This window comes from Rhea americana, unplaced genomic scaffold (genome assembly GCF_003343005.1).
Source record: "Rhea americana isolate MKP2758 unplaced genomic scaffold, rheAme1 scaffold_340, whole genome shotgun sequence".
In the NCBI taxonomy this organism is placed as follows: Eukaryota; Metazoa; Chordata; class Aves; order Rheiformes; family Rheidae; genus Rhea; species Rhea americana.
Genome location: NW_028186469.1, coordinates 171,939 through 193,661, shown reverse-complemented (window position 1 = coordinate 193,661; position 21,723 = coordinate 171,939). Strand labels below are relative to the sequence as shown.

Here is a 21,723-nt window from a genome sequence, read left to right as displayed (position 1 = left end):
ACAAGTGAGACCAGGGAGTCTGATGAAAAGCACACAAAATGCTGCCATCAAGGCCAGCAAAAGCACGATGGCTATACTTTGAACTGAATCTGAATTAAAAATCACTCAAGAATTCTAAAACATAAAACGATGATCATTTTATCTGCTACCTGTGTTAGTTTGCTTGAGAAAAAAGAAACAGCCTTGAAATTGGGCATTAATTTGTGTTGTTAAATTTGCTAACAAAGTACTCACTGCAGCATGTTTTAAAGTTCAAAGCAGACTGGTATCATAAAAAAAAGCCTCTGATAATCCTTAGTAAGAAAGAGAGGCCTCAACTGTTGCATCACAAAAGAGAATGGGCAGTGGAGAAAAAAATTGAACAGCAAAATATTTTCAAACACATCTAAATATGAATTGCCAATAATCCAGACCTTAAACAGGGTAACCTTAAGACAGCTTGAACTATTCAGTGTGATGCATCCGTTAGGTTGTAAACTGACAACAGAAATATTGTATAATGGTCTGTTCTAGTATTTACTTGTTTCGTAGTATCTCCAACAGAGACAAGCGATGCTTGAACAGTGAAGGAGAGCTGTTGTGAAGGAGAGCTGTTGTGTTGTGCAAAGGATATTGGGACAAGCTCGCATGCAAAAACCTTTATCCACAGGGTCCATCACTGATGGAATACACTGAATCTAATGGTAAAAGCTATTTTTAGCAGAAGAGGGGAAAAAAAGAGGTGGAAAGGAAAGAAAAAAAGCACCCCTGATGATACTTTTCCCACAGAAACAATATATTTTTTTTCCATTCCAACCTTCCTGAACCCCTCCAGTTTGTTCCTGCATATGAAGCCGTTGGTGCTGTCAGGAGTTCATCTTGACCAGAGAGAAGCTGTGTGGGAAGACAGGCTGCAGGACTGTGGGGATGGCCCTTAGCAATACAAAAGTCTGAGGCACCATGCAACACTTTTTTTTTTTTTTTTTTTTTTTTTTTAACAGAGGCTGTGCTATGTGCATACTGTTTTTCCCAGGAGCAGACTTTCGTGGCTACAATAGCACTAAAGGTTATTAGTAAGGCAAGGTATGGAGGCAGAAGTAATATTTTCTATTAGATCAACTCACAGAAATCAGACCCTGAAAGGGCACTTGTTCAACAAAAGAATATCTATCTTTTTCCTTGTTATGTCAGCCAATCTAATAAACCCCCCAAAGTTTCCTTCTCTAATATAGCTTGTTCCACAGCATCACTTGGCATTGCATGCAAGGACCTAAACATGGGCAAACCTGTCAATCTAATACAGCTTTTCAGAGCACCTAATCTCTGAGAAGCCTCTGAATCATTGCAGCTGGCCCATTTCCAGGTCGTGGATTTCTCCCAGGGCCCGAGAATCTATATTTGCTCAAATTATGCCCTGCTCCCTAGGTTCTGCCTTGCTCAGAGCCAGGCTGAAGGGCCAGGCTTTGGTCATGGTCTGCCCACAGCCATCACTGAGGCCACACTAAGACACTCTTGGTGGTGCAATCCAGGCCCGCACACTTGGTGAAAGTCCACTAATGCAGGAAGCCTGGTTTGTAGGCCTGTCCCTGGCTGAAGAAATGAAATCAATCATTCATAGGCCACTACTTGACAACAAGTCCAGAGCAAATCTCTCTGTCTATGTGTTGAAATTGAGTCAGTAAGCAGAAAGGAAAGCAAAGGTAATGCTGCCAAAGATGAGAGAAAAAGAAAAACAGAAAGCTTGGCTGCTCCTCAAGGCCAGGAGAGGTCTGTTTGTCAGAGACTGGTTACGCATTGAGTTACTCAATAAAAGGCATTAATGTTTGAGCAACAAGGGCAAGAACCAGAACATCTTCCCTCATCCTCCATGGTTCGTGGTGCTTTGTGATTTATGTCAATGCTTTAATAAAATTGCTGTTGCAAGACTGCTAGGATGGCTAAAGCAGTCACACTGATAGCTCCGGGTCTCCAACTGGAATTTCTTCCAACTAGGAAACAGCAAAGTAAAACGGGTTTGCAGCTGCTCCCAGGCGTTCCAGCTGGAGGAGGGTGTCCCCAACTCTAGCAAGTTCCCCATGCTTTGCCCATTCTTATCCCAGTGTGGATATACCTGGAATAAGAAGCTAGTGTTAAGCACCTGTCTTGCAGGGGCTAAGAGCATGTCTGAGAAGCTGTCCCTTGACTGTACATAGCCTCTACTTTGCAAGCTGAGGTCAAGGAGAGGCCCCAGGGTCAAGGAGAAGCCATCCGGCTTTCAAGACGTTCAGTGTCACTGGAGGGGCTTGAGGCAGCTCAGTTAAGGCCAAGATGAAATCTTGATGGAAACAAGATCTTTCCTGTTCTGCTCAGTAACGAACATGGCTTAGTGGTGCTAAAGGTGTCCTGCAAGAGAGATAGRAAAAGTGTTGCATCTTGTTCGGTTTCTCAGCAGTTCATGAAGAGTCTGAAATTAAGCAGTATGTTAGAAATTCCTTCTCCCCCTCTCCTTCCCTTCCAGACCCGTGGTCCCACCAGCATGCAGGTTGTTCAAGCAGAGCCTATTGGTCTCCTCAGCCCTCAGCCTGGTGGAGTGCTGATGTATCTCATCCAGCCATCAGGCAAAGGGGATGAACTGTATTTTCTCACCTTTCTAAAGCATTTTAAGTGCTGCTATCTTGAATGAATAAAGCTCTACTCAGTATCTGCATATTAATTATTCACTATTTTTTAAATTAAGGAAAACTGAGACATACTACAGCTATGTAGATGAAAGAAATCAGTATTGTTCTCTCTCCCTCCCCCTCCTTCCTCACACTTTTTCGTTTTGAGATTATTCTAAATGTGTATACACTTGGATTAGAGAAATGTCTGGTTTTTATTAGCAATAAAACTTAACATTTTTTCATAGATTTATGGATATCTAATCATTCAYGTCACAGACTGAGGGAGATGAGGCTGGAACAGGATAATAGCCTCTAAATCCCCTTCTCTAAGCACTCAGATCTTCCCTGTCAGCAAGATTAAAACGGTCAACAGCAGTCTTCATGTGTCTGTATCTCACACTGAGCTTTCAGAACTGGAGTGGTGGCTGGCAGGAAGAAAAATGCAGAACTGCTGCTGGGCTTGATGCTGCTGAGATAGAGAGAGAAGGAAGCAGAACTGTCAGCCTTTGTGGTTTTACAGAGGATTGGAGCTAATTTCTCCATCAGGTGAATACAAAGAAAGAAGAAGGATAAGGAAAAATATTATGTTGCAGTTTAACCAGAGGGGGCAGCTTCTATTCCCAAAACATAAAGTAAGCGAGAGAGAAGCATCAAATGCTCTCTCACCATCTGACAAAGAGAAGGAAAATGAAAGCATGCATTTAGACAAGCAAAGTGGTTTTTCTGCTGCTTCTCCACTGAGCTCACAGCCTCTACTGCTCCTGGGACCCGAGGGGAATTACAACTATTATGTGGATGATGAAGATGAGGAAGAGGAAGAACAAGGAAAGTGGCCAAATGGAGACTCACTTGAGGGAGAAAACAAGGTCTCTTCATCCATCCCTTGCTCCCCTTCCCCTTCCGCTGGAGCCCCGGCCACAGCTTCCACCTCATCAGTGCTGAACATCAACGTTGGTGGTCAAAGCTACCGCCTCACCTACCAAGCGGTGGCCATCTACCCCAAGACCCGCCTGGGCCGTCTGGCGACTTCCACCGACCGTCGCTGCCAGCTGGGTCTGTGCGATGACTACGCCGCGCAGGTAGACGAGTATTTCTTTGACCGGGACCCGGCTGTCTTCCAGCTGGTGTACAACTTCTATGCCTCAGGGGTGCTGCGCGTGCGGGACGAGCTGTGCCCCCGCAGTTTTCTGGAGGAGTTGAGCTACTGGGGCGTGCGGCTCAAATACACACCACGCTGCTGCCGCATCTGCTTCGAGGAACGCCGCGATGAGCTCAGCGAGCAGCTCAAGGTGCAGCGCGAGCTGCGCTCCCAGGCTGAGGCCCAGGAGAGCGAGCACCTCTTCCACCACATGCGCTACTATGGTCCCCAGCGCTGGCGCCTCTGGAACCTCATGGAGAAGCCCTTTTCCTCCATCACAGCCAAGGTGATGGCCGTGGCCTCCAGCTTCTTTGTGCTCATCTCGGTGGTTGCCCTGGCACTCAACACTGTGGAGGAGATGCAGCAGGTGGACAGGAAGAGCGGGGAAAGCCGGCCTGCCCTGGAGCACATCGAGACACTGTGCATCGCATTCTTCACGTTGGAGTACCTGCTGCGCCTGGTTTCTACCCCTGACCTGCGCCGATTTGCCAGCAGTGCACTCAATGCTGTAGACCTCATCGCCATCCTGCCCCTCTACCTCCAGTTGCTGCTGGAGTGCTTCGCTGATGATGACCAGCCCCGTGGCCGGGGCTCACAGCATGAGCACGACATTGAGAAAGTGGGACGGGTGGGCAAGGTGGGACAGGTGCTTCGCATCATGCGTCTCATGCGTATCTTCCGCATCCTCAAGCTGGCCCGCCACTCCACGGGGCTGCGTGCCTTCGGCTTTACCTTGCGCCAGTGCTACCAGCAGGTGGGCTGCCTTTTGCTCTTCATCGCCATGGGCATCTTCGCCTTCTCTGCCATGGTCTACACAGTGGAGCATGACGTCTCCAGCACCAACTTCACCAGCATACCCCATGCGTGGTGGTGGGCTGCCGTAAGTAAAAATACCTCACCCTACTGGGTAGCAGAAACAACTCCCTCCCCTCCTCTCCCCTTCATTGCTAGAGTTGCTGTCAGTCTCGAAAACAACAGGCTCAGATCAGTGAACATCTGTTCTGAATTCTGAGCTTACAGGACATATGCACTCGCTCCTGCATGCACATGCACTCACTCACCTCTGCTGTGAGCTTAAATCAAGGCTTAATCAGGCATACTGCATTGGAATTCCCATCCCACCACATGCAGACAGTGCTTGCCCTTTAAAGAAGAAGTAGGCAAACAGACAGGAAAGAAAAGCCTTTCCTCATTTAATCAAATTGTCAACATTAAAAAAAAGAGAGATAAAAAAGTATGCATCAAGCTAGCTGGTTGTGGAAGGRCATGGGATTTTCATTTTTGCTAGTATTTTTGAATACCTACTTTGATCCATCATACAACTACAAGATGCTAACACACAGTTCAGGTACTATTCAGTAGGCTCTAGACAGTCAAACTTGCAAATCCAAGTCTATCCCAGAGCTCTGACCATAAAAAGTACGTGTAGGGCCAACAGTTGTTCTACAAAAGGAACTATGTCCTCCTTTTCAGGCAGCAGCCCTAAGACGCGTACATATAAATACACCTAAAAGCATATAGACATAAATCAGTGGTATTTATACTGTGCCAGACTTGCACAGAAGTAAATTGGAAAAGGAGCAGAATGGTCCACAGGGCGGATAATGGGATAACTGCCTGCCACATCTAGGTCACTGGTTTGAACCTCACACCAGTCACATGCAGTGATGAAGACTGTGATATTACTGGAATAAGGCTGTTGCCATATGTTTTGTTTCTGAACTTGCAGGATACAYGTAAAATCTCTAGTGCTCGCTCCTGCAAGCTGATGGGCCCATCACTATTCTGATATTCCTATGAAACCCATAAAATTACGCACGTGATAACAGCCTATTTACCTCAGCAAGGGGCTCCAGAAGAGGAGCCATAGCATGCACACGGCAATTCCTTGGCACAACTCTTTTTTAAGCCTATTTATTCTCTAAGGGTAAAAAGTAAAATATTCAGGTCACTCAAATTTCAATAAAATCCAGCATTGTCCACAGGCTGCCACACACAAAACAACAGCTCTCTCTCCCACACTGCCATCAGCAATGCAGAAGAGGATGCCAGTGGAACAGGACCTTATCACAGGATAATGATATTGTCCTGGCTGCTAGAGATAAACATCTTGCCTTCATCTCAGTATTTATTTTTGGAGATATTTATCCTGTATTATCATTCAAATCCAGTGATTTAATTTCCATTAAACCAAATGACTAATCCCTTTTATTCCTCAGGAAGCACCAGGTGCATCCTACAAATATGCTTATCCAACGCTGTCTCATGCATCCTAATGCTTTCTTCATTTGAAATAACATTTTATTTAGCATGTTAGAGGATGGCAGGCTGCACACTGCGACCTTCTAAAAACTTATTTTGGAGCTTAAGCCGTAAGGGCATTGCAATGAAACTCCCACTGCCTGTGCTTTAGTTATTTCTGGAAGAGTTTCACATTATGCACAGATGTGTACAGTATCTTCAGATATTGTGAAAAAAATAAGATTCCTTGCCTGAAAAATATCCCTTGCTTAGGGGTCAGATTAGGAAATGCCAGATTGCAGAAGCCTGCAAGTCATGCCTAACAGAGGAAAAATAAGTTATATTTACTAAATATAAAAATAATAAACATCCAGATATATGCATTGGAAGAATGTAACTTAGGAGTTACATATGCCAGTTGTTCAGGAGTCCATCATTCGTATGCAATGTCCCCTTAAGCAAACGCCTAGTGGACATGAGCTCATTCCAAACCAAATTATACAAAGATAGTGTTGCAGAACTCAGTACAGTACCCAGTCAGTATAAAACACAGCTCCTTCATACATGGCTAAAAAGAGAAGTCTGTGAAGCTGTACAGTTAATGTGATGGCAAAGATTTACAGGATCATATAACATGGAGATACTAAATACCATCACTCTCTCACACACACACACACAAAAAAAATCATTTTCAGCAATCCTTGAATCCTTCCTCAAGGCAGAATCTAGTCAAAGTTTCCATGTACCTGTCAGCTACAGGAATGTTCCCTGTTGAAGGTACACATATTAAATGCTTCTGTAACCTCCAATTTATAGCTGAGCGGAAAGAACAATCCCTGCAAATACATATTGCAAGCATACACTACGAGCAAAGACCTCTGAGCACCTGAAAAATGCCTTTGTTTCTTTCCATCTCTTCTACAATTATGTAACCCTTAAAGGGAACTTCATTTAGAAACTTCCAACAAGGGAGGCCTGCTGGGCCTCTTATTCCTAGAGTGCAAACATTATCGAAATACTTGGTGCAACTAGCTGAAGCTTATCATGCGCTTTCATTACTACCTGTATGATATATACATGTGTGTGTATGGTATATATGGTATATAAAAATCAAATGCTGATTTGCACGTAGGTCAGCATCTCCACAGTGGGGTATGGCGATATGTGCCCAGAAACGCATCTCGGCCGCTTGTTCGCTTTCCTCTGCATTGCTTTTGGCATAATCCTGAATGGGATGCCCATCTCTATACTCTACAACAAATTCTCAGACTACTACAGCAAGCTGAAGGCCTACGAGTACACGGCTCTCAAGAAAGAGAGGGGGAAGGTAGACTTCACGCGGAGGGCGATGAAGAAAATCTCCGAATGCTGCGGAGAGGGCACGACCCACCCGTTGTTGCAACACTGACTCAGCTAATGCGTGGTACCTTAGGAGGGCACGGGGAAGCTGAAGGAGGAAAACAGACCTGCCCAGCCGAATGAAGACAAAGTTGAAAAGCCTGCAAGTTAACAACGGTAGCTGGTGAAATCTTTCTGAAAGAGGGGTTGTTTGAAAAAAATACCAGAAGTCTCTGAAACCCCTGGGGAAATCTGGGGAGCTTTGGAGCTTAGCCGCTGTCAGGGACAGTGCACCTCAGCTCAGCCAGGCAGAGGCTCTGAAACCAAAACCTGCGCGAAACGTAGCCCCTGGCTGCTGCTGAGACCCGCAGCAAATGCTCGCGATGGCCAAGACACAGCAAAGTCAGCTGCCATCGCTCAGGGTCAGCTGCTCAGCCGGTGTCCAAGCAATCAGTCTCGAAAGTCAAGCAAATGCAGAACACCCAGTATACTAACTGCATGGCTGAGATGGGCTTTCTATCAGCTTTCAAACCCAGGAAAACTGCATTTACCTGCATATTAGCAGCATCACATCACTATGGCTCCTGTGTGCCAATTTTACTTGTCAAATGCAGCTGCAAATTGTTGTACTTAGATGAGTAGCACATTGGTGTGGCTATTTCCACCCCTCACCACCCCCACATTCATAATGACCTTTTGTAATGGCAACAACTAATGAAGAAATCTGGAGTCTGAGTTGATAAACTGCGTCGATCAGTTTCCAAAGCATTTCCAGACCAAAAGCTTTTTCAGATTTAGTAATAAGTGATAAAATAAATCTATGTTACAGTGTTCAGTGCACCTTCTTATTGAGTTATTAGAATAATAATGGGTCTGTCTTGGGACATCAATGTTAGAGCAACATTCTGAAAAAATATTGGAATTGAACATGTAATGGATAGCTCATAAAGATTTTTCCTATAAAGGATCTTATCAGTACTTATTTGCAACAGCTTTTAAATACAATTTGAGCACAACTTACTTTGAACTTATTTCAGCAACTGCCAAGATCGTAATGAACAGGAAGTGGGTATCCGTTTTTCTGGTACAAACAGTCATTAAGGACACATTTCTGACACCTTGGCTGGCATCCAGTACTAGCTTATTCCTTGAGATTACTCAGCCTTCTTGCACAGCTGCATGTACACTTCCCGCACATAATAACATCGGAAACTCACCCCCAAAAAGTATGYATTAAATAACAATGAAAAAAAACATAATAAGCTCAAAATTAAATTTATTAGTTTGTAGCAGACTGGAAACCTTTTTCTCCTTTTTTTTTTTTTTCCTTTTTCTTCCCACACAAGAGGAGTTCTAGATGTCAAGAAATAGAGACATGAACAACAGGCCTGAAAGTCTAGCTTTTCAGTAGATACTCAGACCCAAGCAGTATGACAAACAGAGAGGATAACAGAAAGAAGCAGTGATAACAGCGGCTGATATGACCCGTGGCTGTTTCTGAGCAGTGCTCTCCCTGCAAAACAGCCTGGCGGCAGAGAAGCGTTTTTAAATCACCGTGCTCTCGTGCACCCAGTGCCTGTGCTGCCGTGCTGAATGTAAATGACTGCGCTGAAATCTCAGAGTCGCACTGGCCACCACAGTGTGAAGCTCACGCTTGGGACAGCTGAGTGTGAAAAAGTTCGTTAATTTCACCCTGTCCATGCAAATTGTGTCAAGCACAGGGACGTTTCCCCTGTGAATGATGAGAAGGTAATTAGTAACCAAGCTGCTCCTCTCATTCCCCACCTCCGGGCAGGTGTACCATCAGCACATCTGTCGTTTTGTTCTTCAGAAACGGCAGGCAGCATGCTGTGTGCTGATCGCATCTGTTAAAAGCTAACCCGTGTCTTTAATCCAGCTGAGCCCTGGGCTCTGGATGCAATGGATGTGTGCAGTTCGGGGCTACCCACAGCACAGCAGGCACGACCCTGGCTCCACTTTGGCAGAGAAAAATTAGTGGCAATGGGACCAGGAGCTCCCTGGGACTTCAGCCTGGCCTACATCTTCAGCCACCACTGCAAATCCAGAAGCGAGGTGGTGGGTGAAAGGCATGAGAGGACACAACATCTACCTTGGGATTACCCAAAATTATGGGATACTCTGATTTCACGTCTTTGCCTGAGGGAGTCAGCAGTTGCACATACTGTGCTGACAGGAGGCAAGTGCTCAGTCTTATGCAGCCAAGCTCATCAGCATCTGGCCGCCTAGAACAATCCAGAGCCTGAGCATTGACCTTGCTGAGGCTGGTATCACCTAGTGGCCCCAGGCCTGAGACAGATCACCAACCTCATTTTCCCCCATCTGCCCCTCATGCAGGACCTTTTCCTGTAGATGTTCCTCAAGACACCTACTGGAATAGGCTTCCCACATAAAACATGAGCAGGAGAAAACAATTATTCCCTCCCTTTTAATCAAGAGTCACAGCTGAATGCTCTCAGCAGGTGCTCTCTTACTTGCCCAAGGAGACTTTTATGGGCAGGTCCCATATGGCTGCTCTCACTTTTCAAATGCACCTTGGAGTGGGTCTCTCTGAAGCCTCTAGCAGAAGCTGTTCCACTTTGTGCTAAGTAGTGACTCATCAGGCAGTAGTGAAAGAAAGACTGTGCAGGTTTGTGTTTATGGCACTCACCTGGGCATAAAGCTCCAGGCCACAGGCCTCTGAAGAGACGTTTAAGTATTGAGCCAAGCAGCAAACCCCTCCCAGAGCCTTGCTCTCCCCTGGCCCAAGGGGTCTTCGGCCTTGGGTGGATCAACTCTGCTTGCACTCACCACAAAATACAACATATAAGCGAACAGGCATGGGCCAAGAAGATATCCACTGCAGGTGCAGAGGAGACTAATTTTAGCCCCTATGGAGAGAGGAAGAAATTCCTCTCTCCTTTTCCCACACACTTTCCTCACTCCTCTCTCCATCATTCAGAGCYGCCACCTCACTAATGGCAGCTCTGGTACCTTTAGATACCTCTGTGAGCAGACTGAACATACAAATGTGCCAATTTGTCACATGAGGGTTAGATTCTTGACTGGTTTGTGACTTAAATCCATTTAGAGAGATCTGAGCAATGTTAGAGGTGGTGCAAGGTACATGGTAGAAGAGCACAGCTGGGAGAACAGACATCTGGCAAACAGTTAAATGACATATGAAGCAGAAGGTTGTCATTTTTCTATCTTGTGAGTAATAACTGGCTTGATAGCCTTGCTCCATGCAGCAAGGGAATAGGTCCCCCACGAAGAAAGGCAGCAGACCAGAATTTAGTGTTCATTTTTTTATCAAAGACAACAGTATTTTTTTCCTCTGGATTATCTCATATAGCTTTCTGTCCAGAGCATTTTGCTTTTTGTGGCTTAACTGATGCTATTTTGAGGGTGATGAGCGTAAGCTGGTAGATTTCGACAGGGAAGAGGACAGCTAAATTTCCAGTATCACAATACCAAGCAGCTACAGCAGGCTGCCTGCACCCTGAAGGACCTGCAGGACCTGGCATTTTTGTCAGCTTTCGCTAACTCAGTGAGTCCTTCCAAGAAGGACCTGCATTTAGTTTACTCTGCCACATCCTCTAAGACTTTCAAAGCATTTCCAGTGTCCTGAGATTACTCAGACAAAATAGGCAATTGCTTTGTATGATGACATCAAGAAGTAATGCAGGATAGCCTTGATTATCTTGATTACTTGAATGCCACAGGGCTTAGTCAATCAAAAAAAAATCAAAGTAGCAAAAAACATCAAAGGAAAACATACAGACATACAACAAAGACAGGCAATGCCGTTAAAACTAAAGTAGAAAGCCCCTGTTTTATGAGGTGGCAATTTTGTATAGTTAAGGTCTGGGTGAAAGAGGGGAGGGGGTGGTTCTTAAACCAGTGAGAAATTAGGCTCTTTTCTGAACGTGACCATGATCAAGTCTTCCATGCTAACTAATTGCAGATATTAATGAGCCCAAGAAGGAGAATTAATATTTATTCTATCCATACGTTTCAGTACAGACTTAGCAAACGTCTTCTCTCTAGTAGACAAAGAAACGGATCTGGACGATCTCACTTCCTTTTTGGACAACTGTGTATTAGGAATTACCTAAAAAGGTGTATGTATGTTGGGTAGTGGGAGGGATCCTTAAAGATTTTATCCCTATATTAGAGAGAAAATAATAACTCCAATTAATATATGCTTTTTCACAGATCCCTGCCTTAGAAGAACATGCAGGTGTTTGCTTTTCTCTTTCAGAAAGATAGCGCTCAAAGGGGTAGCTACTGTACAACTGTAGTTTAAAGGGCGCCTGTAGCTGTTCCCAGGCCTCTAAGGCAAAGAGTTATATTCAGTCTTTAAATATACAGTTTTAAAAACTGTAAACTAGCCATGCTTTAAAGTTTTTGGGGAAAATAATAACTATCAATAACCTAGGAGAGTAAAAAATGTTGCTTGCTTACTTGCTTAAAAATAGCTTTAACTGTTTAGAATACTCTGTTTTTATGTCATGTAAAAATATTTGATTCATGCTTATCTGCTATTTACAAAACCTTCATTAACTTATTTCAGTAGTAGAGAAACTGCATGGCAATCTACTGCAATCCAGTTTTTTATCTTGGATTAAAAAAAGGAAAGGTCAGAGGCACTAACTTTTTATGCACTGGGATAATTTACTGGAAATATGTTGAGAAAAATTAAAGCATCCCACTGGTAGTTCCTGAGATAGAGATTAACAYTTTTTTTTAATAAAACACCTCAGAGTTCAAATCTGCTCTCTAAAATGTCTCTATTTCTGAATCAAATTTGCTCCACTTATAAGTAAAATCATTTTCCACCCTATTAATCACCAGACAAACTAGTTTATCATACCTAGAAGGCAGACCATCACTACCACTAACAGCAGTTCTTCAGGCCACCTGGACGCAATTTCCTTCACAGGTTCTGGTAGACAAAATGCTCCTGCTGCTGCCCAGCCAAACCAATGCAGAGCTTGTGTCCACAGCTGTGCTAATGCAACCAGTTATGGCTAAAAATAGCCAGCAAAAGTCACCAAAAACTTGTATGCAGGTGAACTTTTCAGTGCCCCCCCTAGGAACTGCTGCGCTCTGTGGGGAGCTGGTTTTCTCACCACATGCCAAGGGAAAGTTATGCACTAGGAAGGGGACGAAACCCAACTCATCCCTCACAAAAAGGTTGGACTTCAAAGTGAAATCTCCATAATTTTAACCCTGCAATAATGAAATCAAAGGGACTCTCCACACCTCAGTCTATCCCAGYCAGTCCTTCAGGGACAGATTGTGGTATTTAAATCATTAACATCCAAATACGTTATTTTGAATAAAAAGTGATTAAGGAAGTGTGTGTGTGTGTGTGTTTGGGGGGGAATTCTAGAAATTCAGGAAATTCTCTTAAGTGCGCACACACTGTGACAGTCTGTTTTACCGAGATGGGGAGCCTGGAGGGGAAAGGCAGCTGGGTTTCCTACGGGAAGCTCAGTCTCCGCATGGAAGATTGTTCACTACTGACACCCAGAGGCAGCAGTGCCACCACTGCCATGGGTGGTCCACATAGGCCGTGAGCCCATGCCACTGCCACCCTCTGCCAGACCCTCCTTTCCTCGGAAATACTACCTAGTGGGCCATGCTCATCATACAAGCATACTCTGATGTATCTCCAGGTGCAGAGGGTGCAAAAAGCTGAAGCAACGTTTTCAGGCAAGTAAAACTTCCCATCTGTCCTACAAGACCTGCACCATCATCATATGTGACTAAAGGAACCCTCAGTCTAACATTCCACCAGTTATTGTGCTGGAGAATTTCCTCACCCTCTTCGTGTCCAAAAGGCAATTCCCATGATTAAAGATCTTCCCCCAAGGTCACCACACAAAGTTAACTGATCACAAGCAGACCTCCAGAGGATGGCAGAAATGTGTTTAATACTCAATCTAAAACAGCATAACAAAACAAGTGTAACATTACTTACCTCGGAAAATTAGTCAGGGAATATAAAAGCTCAGTCTAAAGTTACCTTAATTGTAGATTGAGTGGATTTTTCTAGACATCCGTGAATATCTCCAGTGTTTTACTGGTAGGATTAAACGGACACAATTAAAACACAGCCTCAAACAAGTGTCATTCCACTTCAGACATGGTGCACTTAATGGTAATTTTCTGGGGGTATTTTTCCACGCAGCATGATGCACATCTTTGTGTATGTCCATGCATAGCAGAGAGCAGTGTCATTTTATAAACAAATTTCTTACAGCTGAGCTAACCCAGAAGGCCACTCAGCCTCGCTGTAAAGGGAAGGCAGCTCCCATCCTGCTCCGCCATGCAGCTCCTGCTCCTGTCTTCAGCTCAGCTCCCAGACACAGATAAAAACCATATTACACCAGCATAGTCCTACTGCTTTACCTTATTCACAGTACACAAAAACCTCTTGTGTCAGCAAATTCTCTTCCTCCCTCCCCCAAAAAAGCTTTTCTTTTCTTCCTCTTGCATTGAGTTTTTTTGCCCCCCAACCACTAAGAAATCTGCAAATACCTGCTTGCTTACAGTTTTATTTATTAATATAGCAAGTGAGAGCACTTCCTATGTGAAGGCCTTCTTCCCCATGCTTCTCTCCGTGTTAACTGCCACTAATTATTCAAGAGCCACCAAAAATCCATCTTCTGAACAAAATCCACCCACTCCAGCCTTACCCGGTAGCGGTGATAATGGTCACCATTAAAGATGAAAGTTCACTGTGTGAGTGCCATATCACCACATCCTAGGATATTTCTCGTGCTTGAGTGGAAAAGAACAATCATGGATAAATGTGGTTTCCAGTTATACCTAAATATAGTGAACTTACAGTAGAACAGACAAAATGCGTGGGCTTCATTCATATCCTTAATCTCTCCCCACAGCCTCCTCTTCAGAGTAAGAGTACTTGGTTACACAAAAGAATAACAAATTTAACAATATAATCAGAAAATAACTTACTTTAATGACACGTTTAATTGCTAATCGCCTCTCATTTCCATTAAACATATTTAAAAAGGAAGTCAGGAAAAAAGAATCATTATGACACAATGCAAGTTACTTGCCAGACAGCAAAGGCCTGCATCTGGCAGTAGCAGGAGCCTGAGCAGCACCACGCTGCCTGGGAGCAGAGATTGCATGCACAGATATCCTCCTTTGCACACTGTACAGAGGCTAAAGCACAGTGCAAGATCAATAGCAGGTGCCCTATGTGCATATGAAGCAGACAAAAACAGGTAATATGAGATGTTGCTGTGAATATTCCCTTTGCTCTGTGAGTAAAGTTTTGTCCTTCTGAAGTGCTTGTACCAATGTCTACTTTGTCAGTGACCCCTGAACAGTAAACTGCTTCACCCATCAAAACAAAGGTCCTTCAAATAGCGCATGATATTGTGTAAAATACGAAACACAACATTATGCTTGGCACCTGTCATCAATGAGGACAATGAGGGAAACCACTGGAGCAGCACAGATTCTGGTGGGCAGGCTCTGCTAACTCTTCTGTGCCTGTGCCTTCGCTAGTTAAATATCAAGCAATTTGACAAATAAATTTGCAAGTTCAAAAATTCTAGGTTTTTTGAAATGACAAATCATTCAGACACTTCTCAAAGATGTCTTTTAATGGGAACTGCTTGATCTTTTCACCACCCACTGTTGAAAGACTCTGAACCTGAAACAGGTGCTGAGTATTTTTACCTCTTCAGGCAAAACACAACTGATAAAAACTAGAAATTATGGCCCAAGCAGTGGTAGTGATGGAAACAGTTTTTAAACCAGTTTCTGAAAGGACTTCAACCATAAGAGGAATGACTTTGCCAGGAAGAAAACTGCCTTTCACTTAGTGAAAATGACTAAACAGCAGGTATTGTGGCACCCATATACAGAATCACAGGATGGTTGAGGTTGGAAGGGATCTCTGGGGATCATCTAGTCCAACTCCCCTCCTCAAGCAGCGTCACCTAAAGCATATTAGAGAGGATTGCATTCAGGCGGGTTTTGAATATCTTCAGAGGAGGAGRCTCCACAGCCTCTCTGGGCAACTTGTTCTAGCATCTGCCACCCTCAGAGTAAAGACATTCTTCCTTACATTCATGTAGAACTTCCTGTGTTCCAGTTTGTGACTGTTGCCTCTTGTCCTGTCGCTTGGCACTATTGAAAAGAGTTCAGCCCCATCTTCTTGACACTCTCCATTAAGGTATCTACAGACTTTGATAAGATCCCCCCTCAGTCTTCTCTTTCCCAGGCTAAACAGGCCCAGCTCTCGCAGCCATTCCTCACAGGGCAGATGCTCCATCCCTCTCATCATCCTCATAGCCCTACGCTGGGATCTCTCCAGTAGCTTCATGTCTCTCTTGTCCTGGGGAGCCCAGAACTGGACACAGGACTCCAGATGAGGCCTCCCCTGGGCTGAGTAGAGGGGCAGGATCACCTCCGTCGACCTGCTGGCAACACTCTTCCTAATGCACCCCAGGATACCATTGGCCTTCTTGGCCACAAGGGCATATTGCTGGCTCATGGTCAACTCGTCATCCAGCAGCACTCCCAGGTCCTTCTCTGCAAAGCTGCTCTCCAGAAGGTCAGCCCCCAGCCTGTAGGTATATGGGGTTATTCCTCCCTAAATGCAGGCCTCTGCGCTTGCCCCTGTTGAACCTCATGAGGTTCCTCTCCGCCCAGCTCTCCAGCCTGCCCAGGTCTCTCTGAATGGCAGCACAGCCCTCAGCTATATCAGCCACTCCTCCTAGTTTGGTATCATCAACAGACTTGCTGAGGAGGCACTCTGTCCTTTCATCCAGGTCATTGATGAAGAAGTTGAACAGGATGGGACCCAGTACAGAGTCCTGGGGAATACTGCTAGCTACAAGCCTCCAGCTGTGCTCAGTTGTGCAGAGTCTAACCCTCTGAGCTCTGCCTTTCAGCCAGTTCTCAATCCACCTCACTGTCCACTCATCCAGCCTGCACCTCCTGAGCTTACCTATGAGGATGTTATGGGAGACAGGGTCAAAAGCTTTGCTGAAGTCAAGGCAGACACTGGTCTTCCCTCATCTGCCTAGCTAGTCATCCCATTGTAGAAGGCAAGCAGGTTGGTTGGTTAAGCAGGATTTCCCCTTGGTGAATCCATGCTGACTACCCTTGATCACCTTCTTATCCTTCACATACTTAGTGATGACATCCAGGATGAACTGTTCCATCACTTTTCCAGGGATTGAAGGGGGCATAACTGGGCTGTAGTTCCCTGGTCCTCATTCTTGAAGACTGGAGTGGCATTTGCTTTCTTCCACTCCTCAGGCACCTCCCTTGTTCTCCACGTCCTTTCCAAGATGATAGGGCGTGTCCTAGCAATAACATCCCTTAGTACTCAGGGGTGCATCCCATCAGGCCCATGGACTTGTGGATGTCAGGTTTGCTTAAATGGTATCTAAGCCAATCCTCCTCATCCAAGGGAAAGCCTTCCCTTCTCCAGACTTCCTCTGTGGTCTCCAGGGTCTGGGATTCCTGAGGGCTAGTGTTAGAAGTGGATACTGAAGCAAAGGAGGCATGCAGTAACTCTGCCTTCTCTGCATCTGGACACCTGCCCCATTCAGCAGCAGGCCCACATTCTCCCTAGTCTTCCTTTAGTTACTGATGTATTTGAAGAAGGTGGTCTTGTTGTCCTTGACAGGGCTGTGATCCTACTTATTGCTCAGATTCCTCCTTGTAGGATCCTGAACTCCAGCATTTTGTGGTCTCTGCAGCCAAGGTTGCTCCCAGTCTTCACAACTCGTCAGTCTTTGCTTGTCTGTTAGCACAGTGTCCAACAGTGCACCTCCCCTCCTTAGCTCCACTGTCACCTGTGTCAGGAAGTTATCATTAATTCTCTCCAGAAACCTGGGCTCTTTGTGCCTAGTTGTGTTGTCTTTCTAGCAGATATCAGGATGGTTGAAGTCCCCCATGAGAACCAGGGCCTGTGATCCATGAGGCTACTGCCAGCTGTCTGTAGAAAACAGACGGCTCTTACTGGTTAAAAGTCCTGTGGTAAATGCTCACAACAGTGTCACGCATGTTAGCCTGCCCTTTAATCCTTACCTAAAAGCTCTCAATGCCCTCATCACCCACCCCTCACAACAGAGCTCCATGCATTCCACCTGATCTTCATCTAATCACTCATTAGGGGTAGAAATTTTAACCAATCCAGTATGTTGCACAATTATCATATTGCATCATTATCTTTTTCTACAACTATTATTATTTTTTAAAAAATCAGGGAGATGCTTATACACGAGTAAGTCTTTTAAGTGAAAATCTCTAGAGTTTTTTTGCTTAAAAAGTGTGCTATCTCCACATCTGTTCTTCAAACACAGAAATTGCTTCTGATGACTTCTTAATTCAGTGCCTCTAGCATCAATATACATACGTCTGTAGAACGAGGGCTCCTGTTGGTTTCCTCCATTACGCTTTTTAAGACTATTCCACTGTTGCAATAAAAGGTGCAATCCATGTTAGCACACTAGTACTGTAGCTGACATACACAGCAATGAAAGGTAAAAGTAGATGTGGGGAAGATGGTGCAAGTTAGAGAAACAGTAAATAATCACATTTTTAAAGTCATCAGTGTACTCATAAGATGCATTTTTATCAAATGCAGCACAGAAATCCAGGATTTAAAAATATCTTACATGACAGCAGACAAGATCACCAATCCCACTTCAATACTATGGCCTTTCACAAAACTAAGTACATGACTTACACAAGAGGAAAATCACGAAATTCTATAATGTTAAATCAGGCATATCTCAGGAATTGTGGCTAATAACCAAGTACTCCTTGCATATTTTCCAGTTTTCCTGTGTTTTTTTCTCTCTTTAGTCCTTCTCTCTAGTAGCACTGCTTATAAATAACACTATACTTGGTATTTTGGATGCTACAGCAAAGTGGGTTGCGGCCTATGCATACACTTCCATGTTAAGGAAAGCTTGCACTACAGAAGCTTGCAATTGGAGAAAAGGTGGAGAACACACTACAGTATGTGTGTTTCTTAAATAATAATCTCAGTTATTCTTGTTTCTACTTGTTATATGTTAATATATACCATAATACTAACTATCTAATAGGTCCTGTAACAGCTTACATATCCTGAAAGCCTAGGGTCTCAAAGCATTTTAGAAACAGAAAATAAAAACAGGATGCTTTAAACAAAACAATTGCAAAAGTGAAAGGGAGAATCGCACACAGAATGGAAGCACGTAAGGGAGAAACTCAATACAGGCACTTTAAACCTGAAGGAGAAAATGAGAAAAAATACTGGAAGAATGATACGCTAAAAATAACTTTTTGTGTTTTCACAAAGCTGATGGGGGGGAATGCTGTGTGCATTAGTGAAGCTAAAGGGGCTTTTTTGACAACGATCTTGAAGGTGATAATACAAACTGTCTAACACTGGAATTCCTGCAAGTGGCAAATACGTCCTGACTAGTGCAATTAATGATGAGTCTGCTTTAAACATGTAACAACCCCCAGCAGAAAAACTTCTCTGTTAATGTTTGATTAGCAACATTTTTTTTCCTCAGAAATATCATAGGAACTGTCAAAGGTACTTTATGTAGAAAAAGTCTCCAGTGCTAAGTGATGTGCACACATGCAGAGGTCTCTACGTCCACTCTAAACAGTCTACAACCCAACAGAAGTTTACCCACACGACATATATTGTCCCAAACGATTCCTCATTTTTTTCCAGCTACTTCAGGTATTCCACAATCTCCACTGATCCCAYTTTGTCCTCTGTAAAGTTCTACACTTAAACAAATACAGACTGACTGTGTACATTTTCTGCTTTTAAATAAAAGACAAATTGCTGGAGAGTCATTGGAAATACCTATCTGTGTCTGATTTTAACTATTAGTTTAATCCTTTCATTAACCTCAAAATTATAAAGGACTATATTAGGTTTCTCACCTTTTATTTTACTCTACCACTACTCTACTTCAGTAACAAATGCTGCTACATATTTTTATCAGGTTGTTAYTTTGGGCAGTAACTGAGACTTTAGAAACAGTTCACTAGAGTTTATATTCATTATCTGATGCTAATTAAAATTGTCTGTTCATTGTCACAAGAGAAATTCCTGTTAGAAAAGCTAATGAACTACAACCTTCAGTAACTGATCCTGGACAGGATATGCATTCACAAGCATGATCATTTCATATCAGTGCCAATCAGGTCTAATTTGGATTAACCTTTAAGTATCTACTGCTACTCATAAGCTCAGGTGGAATTAGAATGAAGTATAGTCAGCAAAGTATCAGCAGATCAGATACAGAAACAAGTAACACTGGAACAACTTGTTACAACTGTAATGTCCACGTACTCCTTAAATTAACCTAACAGAAACTGAATTATTAATTAAAATTGGGTCTGTGATTTAAAACTTGCCTATTTGTATATCTTGACGTATTTTATATAAAAAAGTGCTTCCCCTAGGCAGAATGGAAAGATGCAATTATATTACTTCCTATGAAGATGGAACAGTGTATTTCATTGTTTTGGACAACAATAAACAATACACATCTAGAAAATATACTTACCAATTCCTGCACCTGTTAACAGCATCTGCCACTTCAATTTTTGCTCCCAAGAGAACCAGAATATTTTACTTCTCATGCTAAGCAGGCAGGTCTTCAGTCTCTTATTAGGTCATCTGATTTTCAGGGGTGCTGACTGTTGCAGTTCCTGATGGACTGTAGAACTAGTTGTGGATCATCACTGCCTCTGATAACAGAGCCACTGATACAGGAGACAGATGTGAGGTATACAAAACAAGAAATTCATGACAGAACTATGGGGAATAGGTAATAACATAGTCTTGAATGTCTCCAGGAATGTTTTTCATAAAATACAACATTATGAACACTGCAGCATTTCACTTCCATCTAGAAGAAAAATTTGGAATCCAGGACACATTAAATTGCTGTCAAACTGTATGGATACACAAGTCTGAAGTACAAGAACATGTAACATAATTAAATTGATACTGATTACCACCTATATGCAGTGTATTCTTAAATATCAAGAGTGAATTTTGTCCAAGAGAAATGCTTGGAACCTTTAAAGTTCTCTGTCATAAAACCACTCAGTACTTCAAATTTGTGATACTAYATTTTTCCCTCAGTTTTGTGATGCTGTTTGTGGTCAACGAAATAATCTGTGTTTCGATTTTAAATCCAACACGTTTGTACATAGACTCAATGCAATAACCACCTACTAACTTAGTTGCACTGTATCTCATATGAAGGATGCTGTATCTCACCAGAACTAATGGCTAGCTATCCACTATTAAAAATAAAACATTGTCCATGAAGGTACATCTTGTCAAGCTAAGTAACAGCATGGAGTAGTTCTTATGATCAAGGAGTTAATTTGGTCCTTTGTCTGGATCATGTTTCAGCATGGCGCTAGGTAACAGGAGAGCATTACATCAAAGTCTTACCAGGAAAATGTTTTTCTCATTGCCTAAGACTTCAAACAGTTCCAGAATTCCCCTATATAAACAAAAGCTTCTGAAAATGCATACTTCCAACTTCAAACAGGGTGGGCATGCAGCTCTCATGAACATTGATTAAAATTCCTCATTTGAATAGGTTCATAACAATAATTGTTGAATCAAAAACAGGATTATATTAGATCAGGGCCTGAATCCAGTGTTACTTGTAAGAGGAAAGAAACRAGGACTACTCATGCTCTCAAACAGTAGTAATAGTAAAAGACTATTTGATGAGATAATAAAATACCAATTTGCTTCTTCTGGATCAAAGTAAGATGCCAACAGAAATCAACAAGACACTTAATTTTTATCCTGGAAAAGTAATTCTGTCTCTCTCCTACTACAAGGAAGAAACAAAAATCCCATAAACCTTCAGGTTTGTTAGCCTTATTAAGAGTCTGTATTTTTTGGAAGACTGAAGAAAAAGCAATCCACTAAACAGACACTAAAACAGTCAGCCTCTCCTTCTGGACTTAGTTTGAGGAAAAAAAAGAAAAGAGAGAAAAAAAGTCAGACACTTTTTTCATTCTGTTCTGATTAGTTCTTAAAAGATGAGAATCTTCATCAATCCTTCACAGATGTGAATAGGGCTTCAGTTGTCTTTCTGCTTTCTTTTTGAGGAAACCAGGAGGGAAGGGGATTAAGAAAAGGCATTTCCTCAGTAAATAAGAATTTCTTTAGAATCTGACATCTTAGTTTCTACAGTAGCTATGACATAACTTTAAAATACCCCCACAGTTATTTTTGTACAAGTTATCAGGAAAGATTTAAATTTTTGATTGTACATTCAGAAGTTTTCACAAGCTTTTAAATCTCCTTGAAATTTCAGTCTCAGAGCACCCACT

At 43.1% G+C, this 21,723-nt stretch overlaps 1 protein-coding gene across 1 annotated transcript; it reads left to right on the top strand.

Annotated features, from left to right (window-relative positions):
- The first annotated feature begins 3,205 nt into the window (after window positions 1–3,205).
- Window positions 3,206–7,408, top strand: KCNV2 (potassium voltage-gated channel modifier subfamily V member 2). Its single transcript, XM_085311416.1, has 2 exons — window positions 3,206–4,639; window positions 7,133–7,408. Exons 1-2 carry the CDS (start codon window positions 3,206–3,208, stop codon window positions 7,406–7,408), a joined length of 1,710 nt encoding a protein of 569 aa, XP_085167542.1.
- The last annotated feature ends 14,315 nt before the right edge of the window (window positions 7,409–21,723 follow it).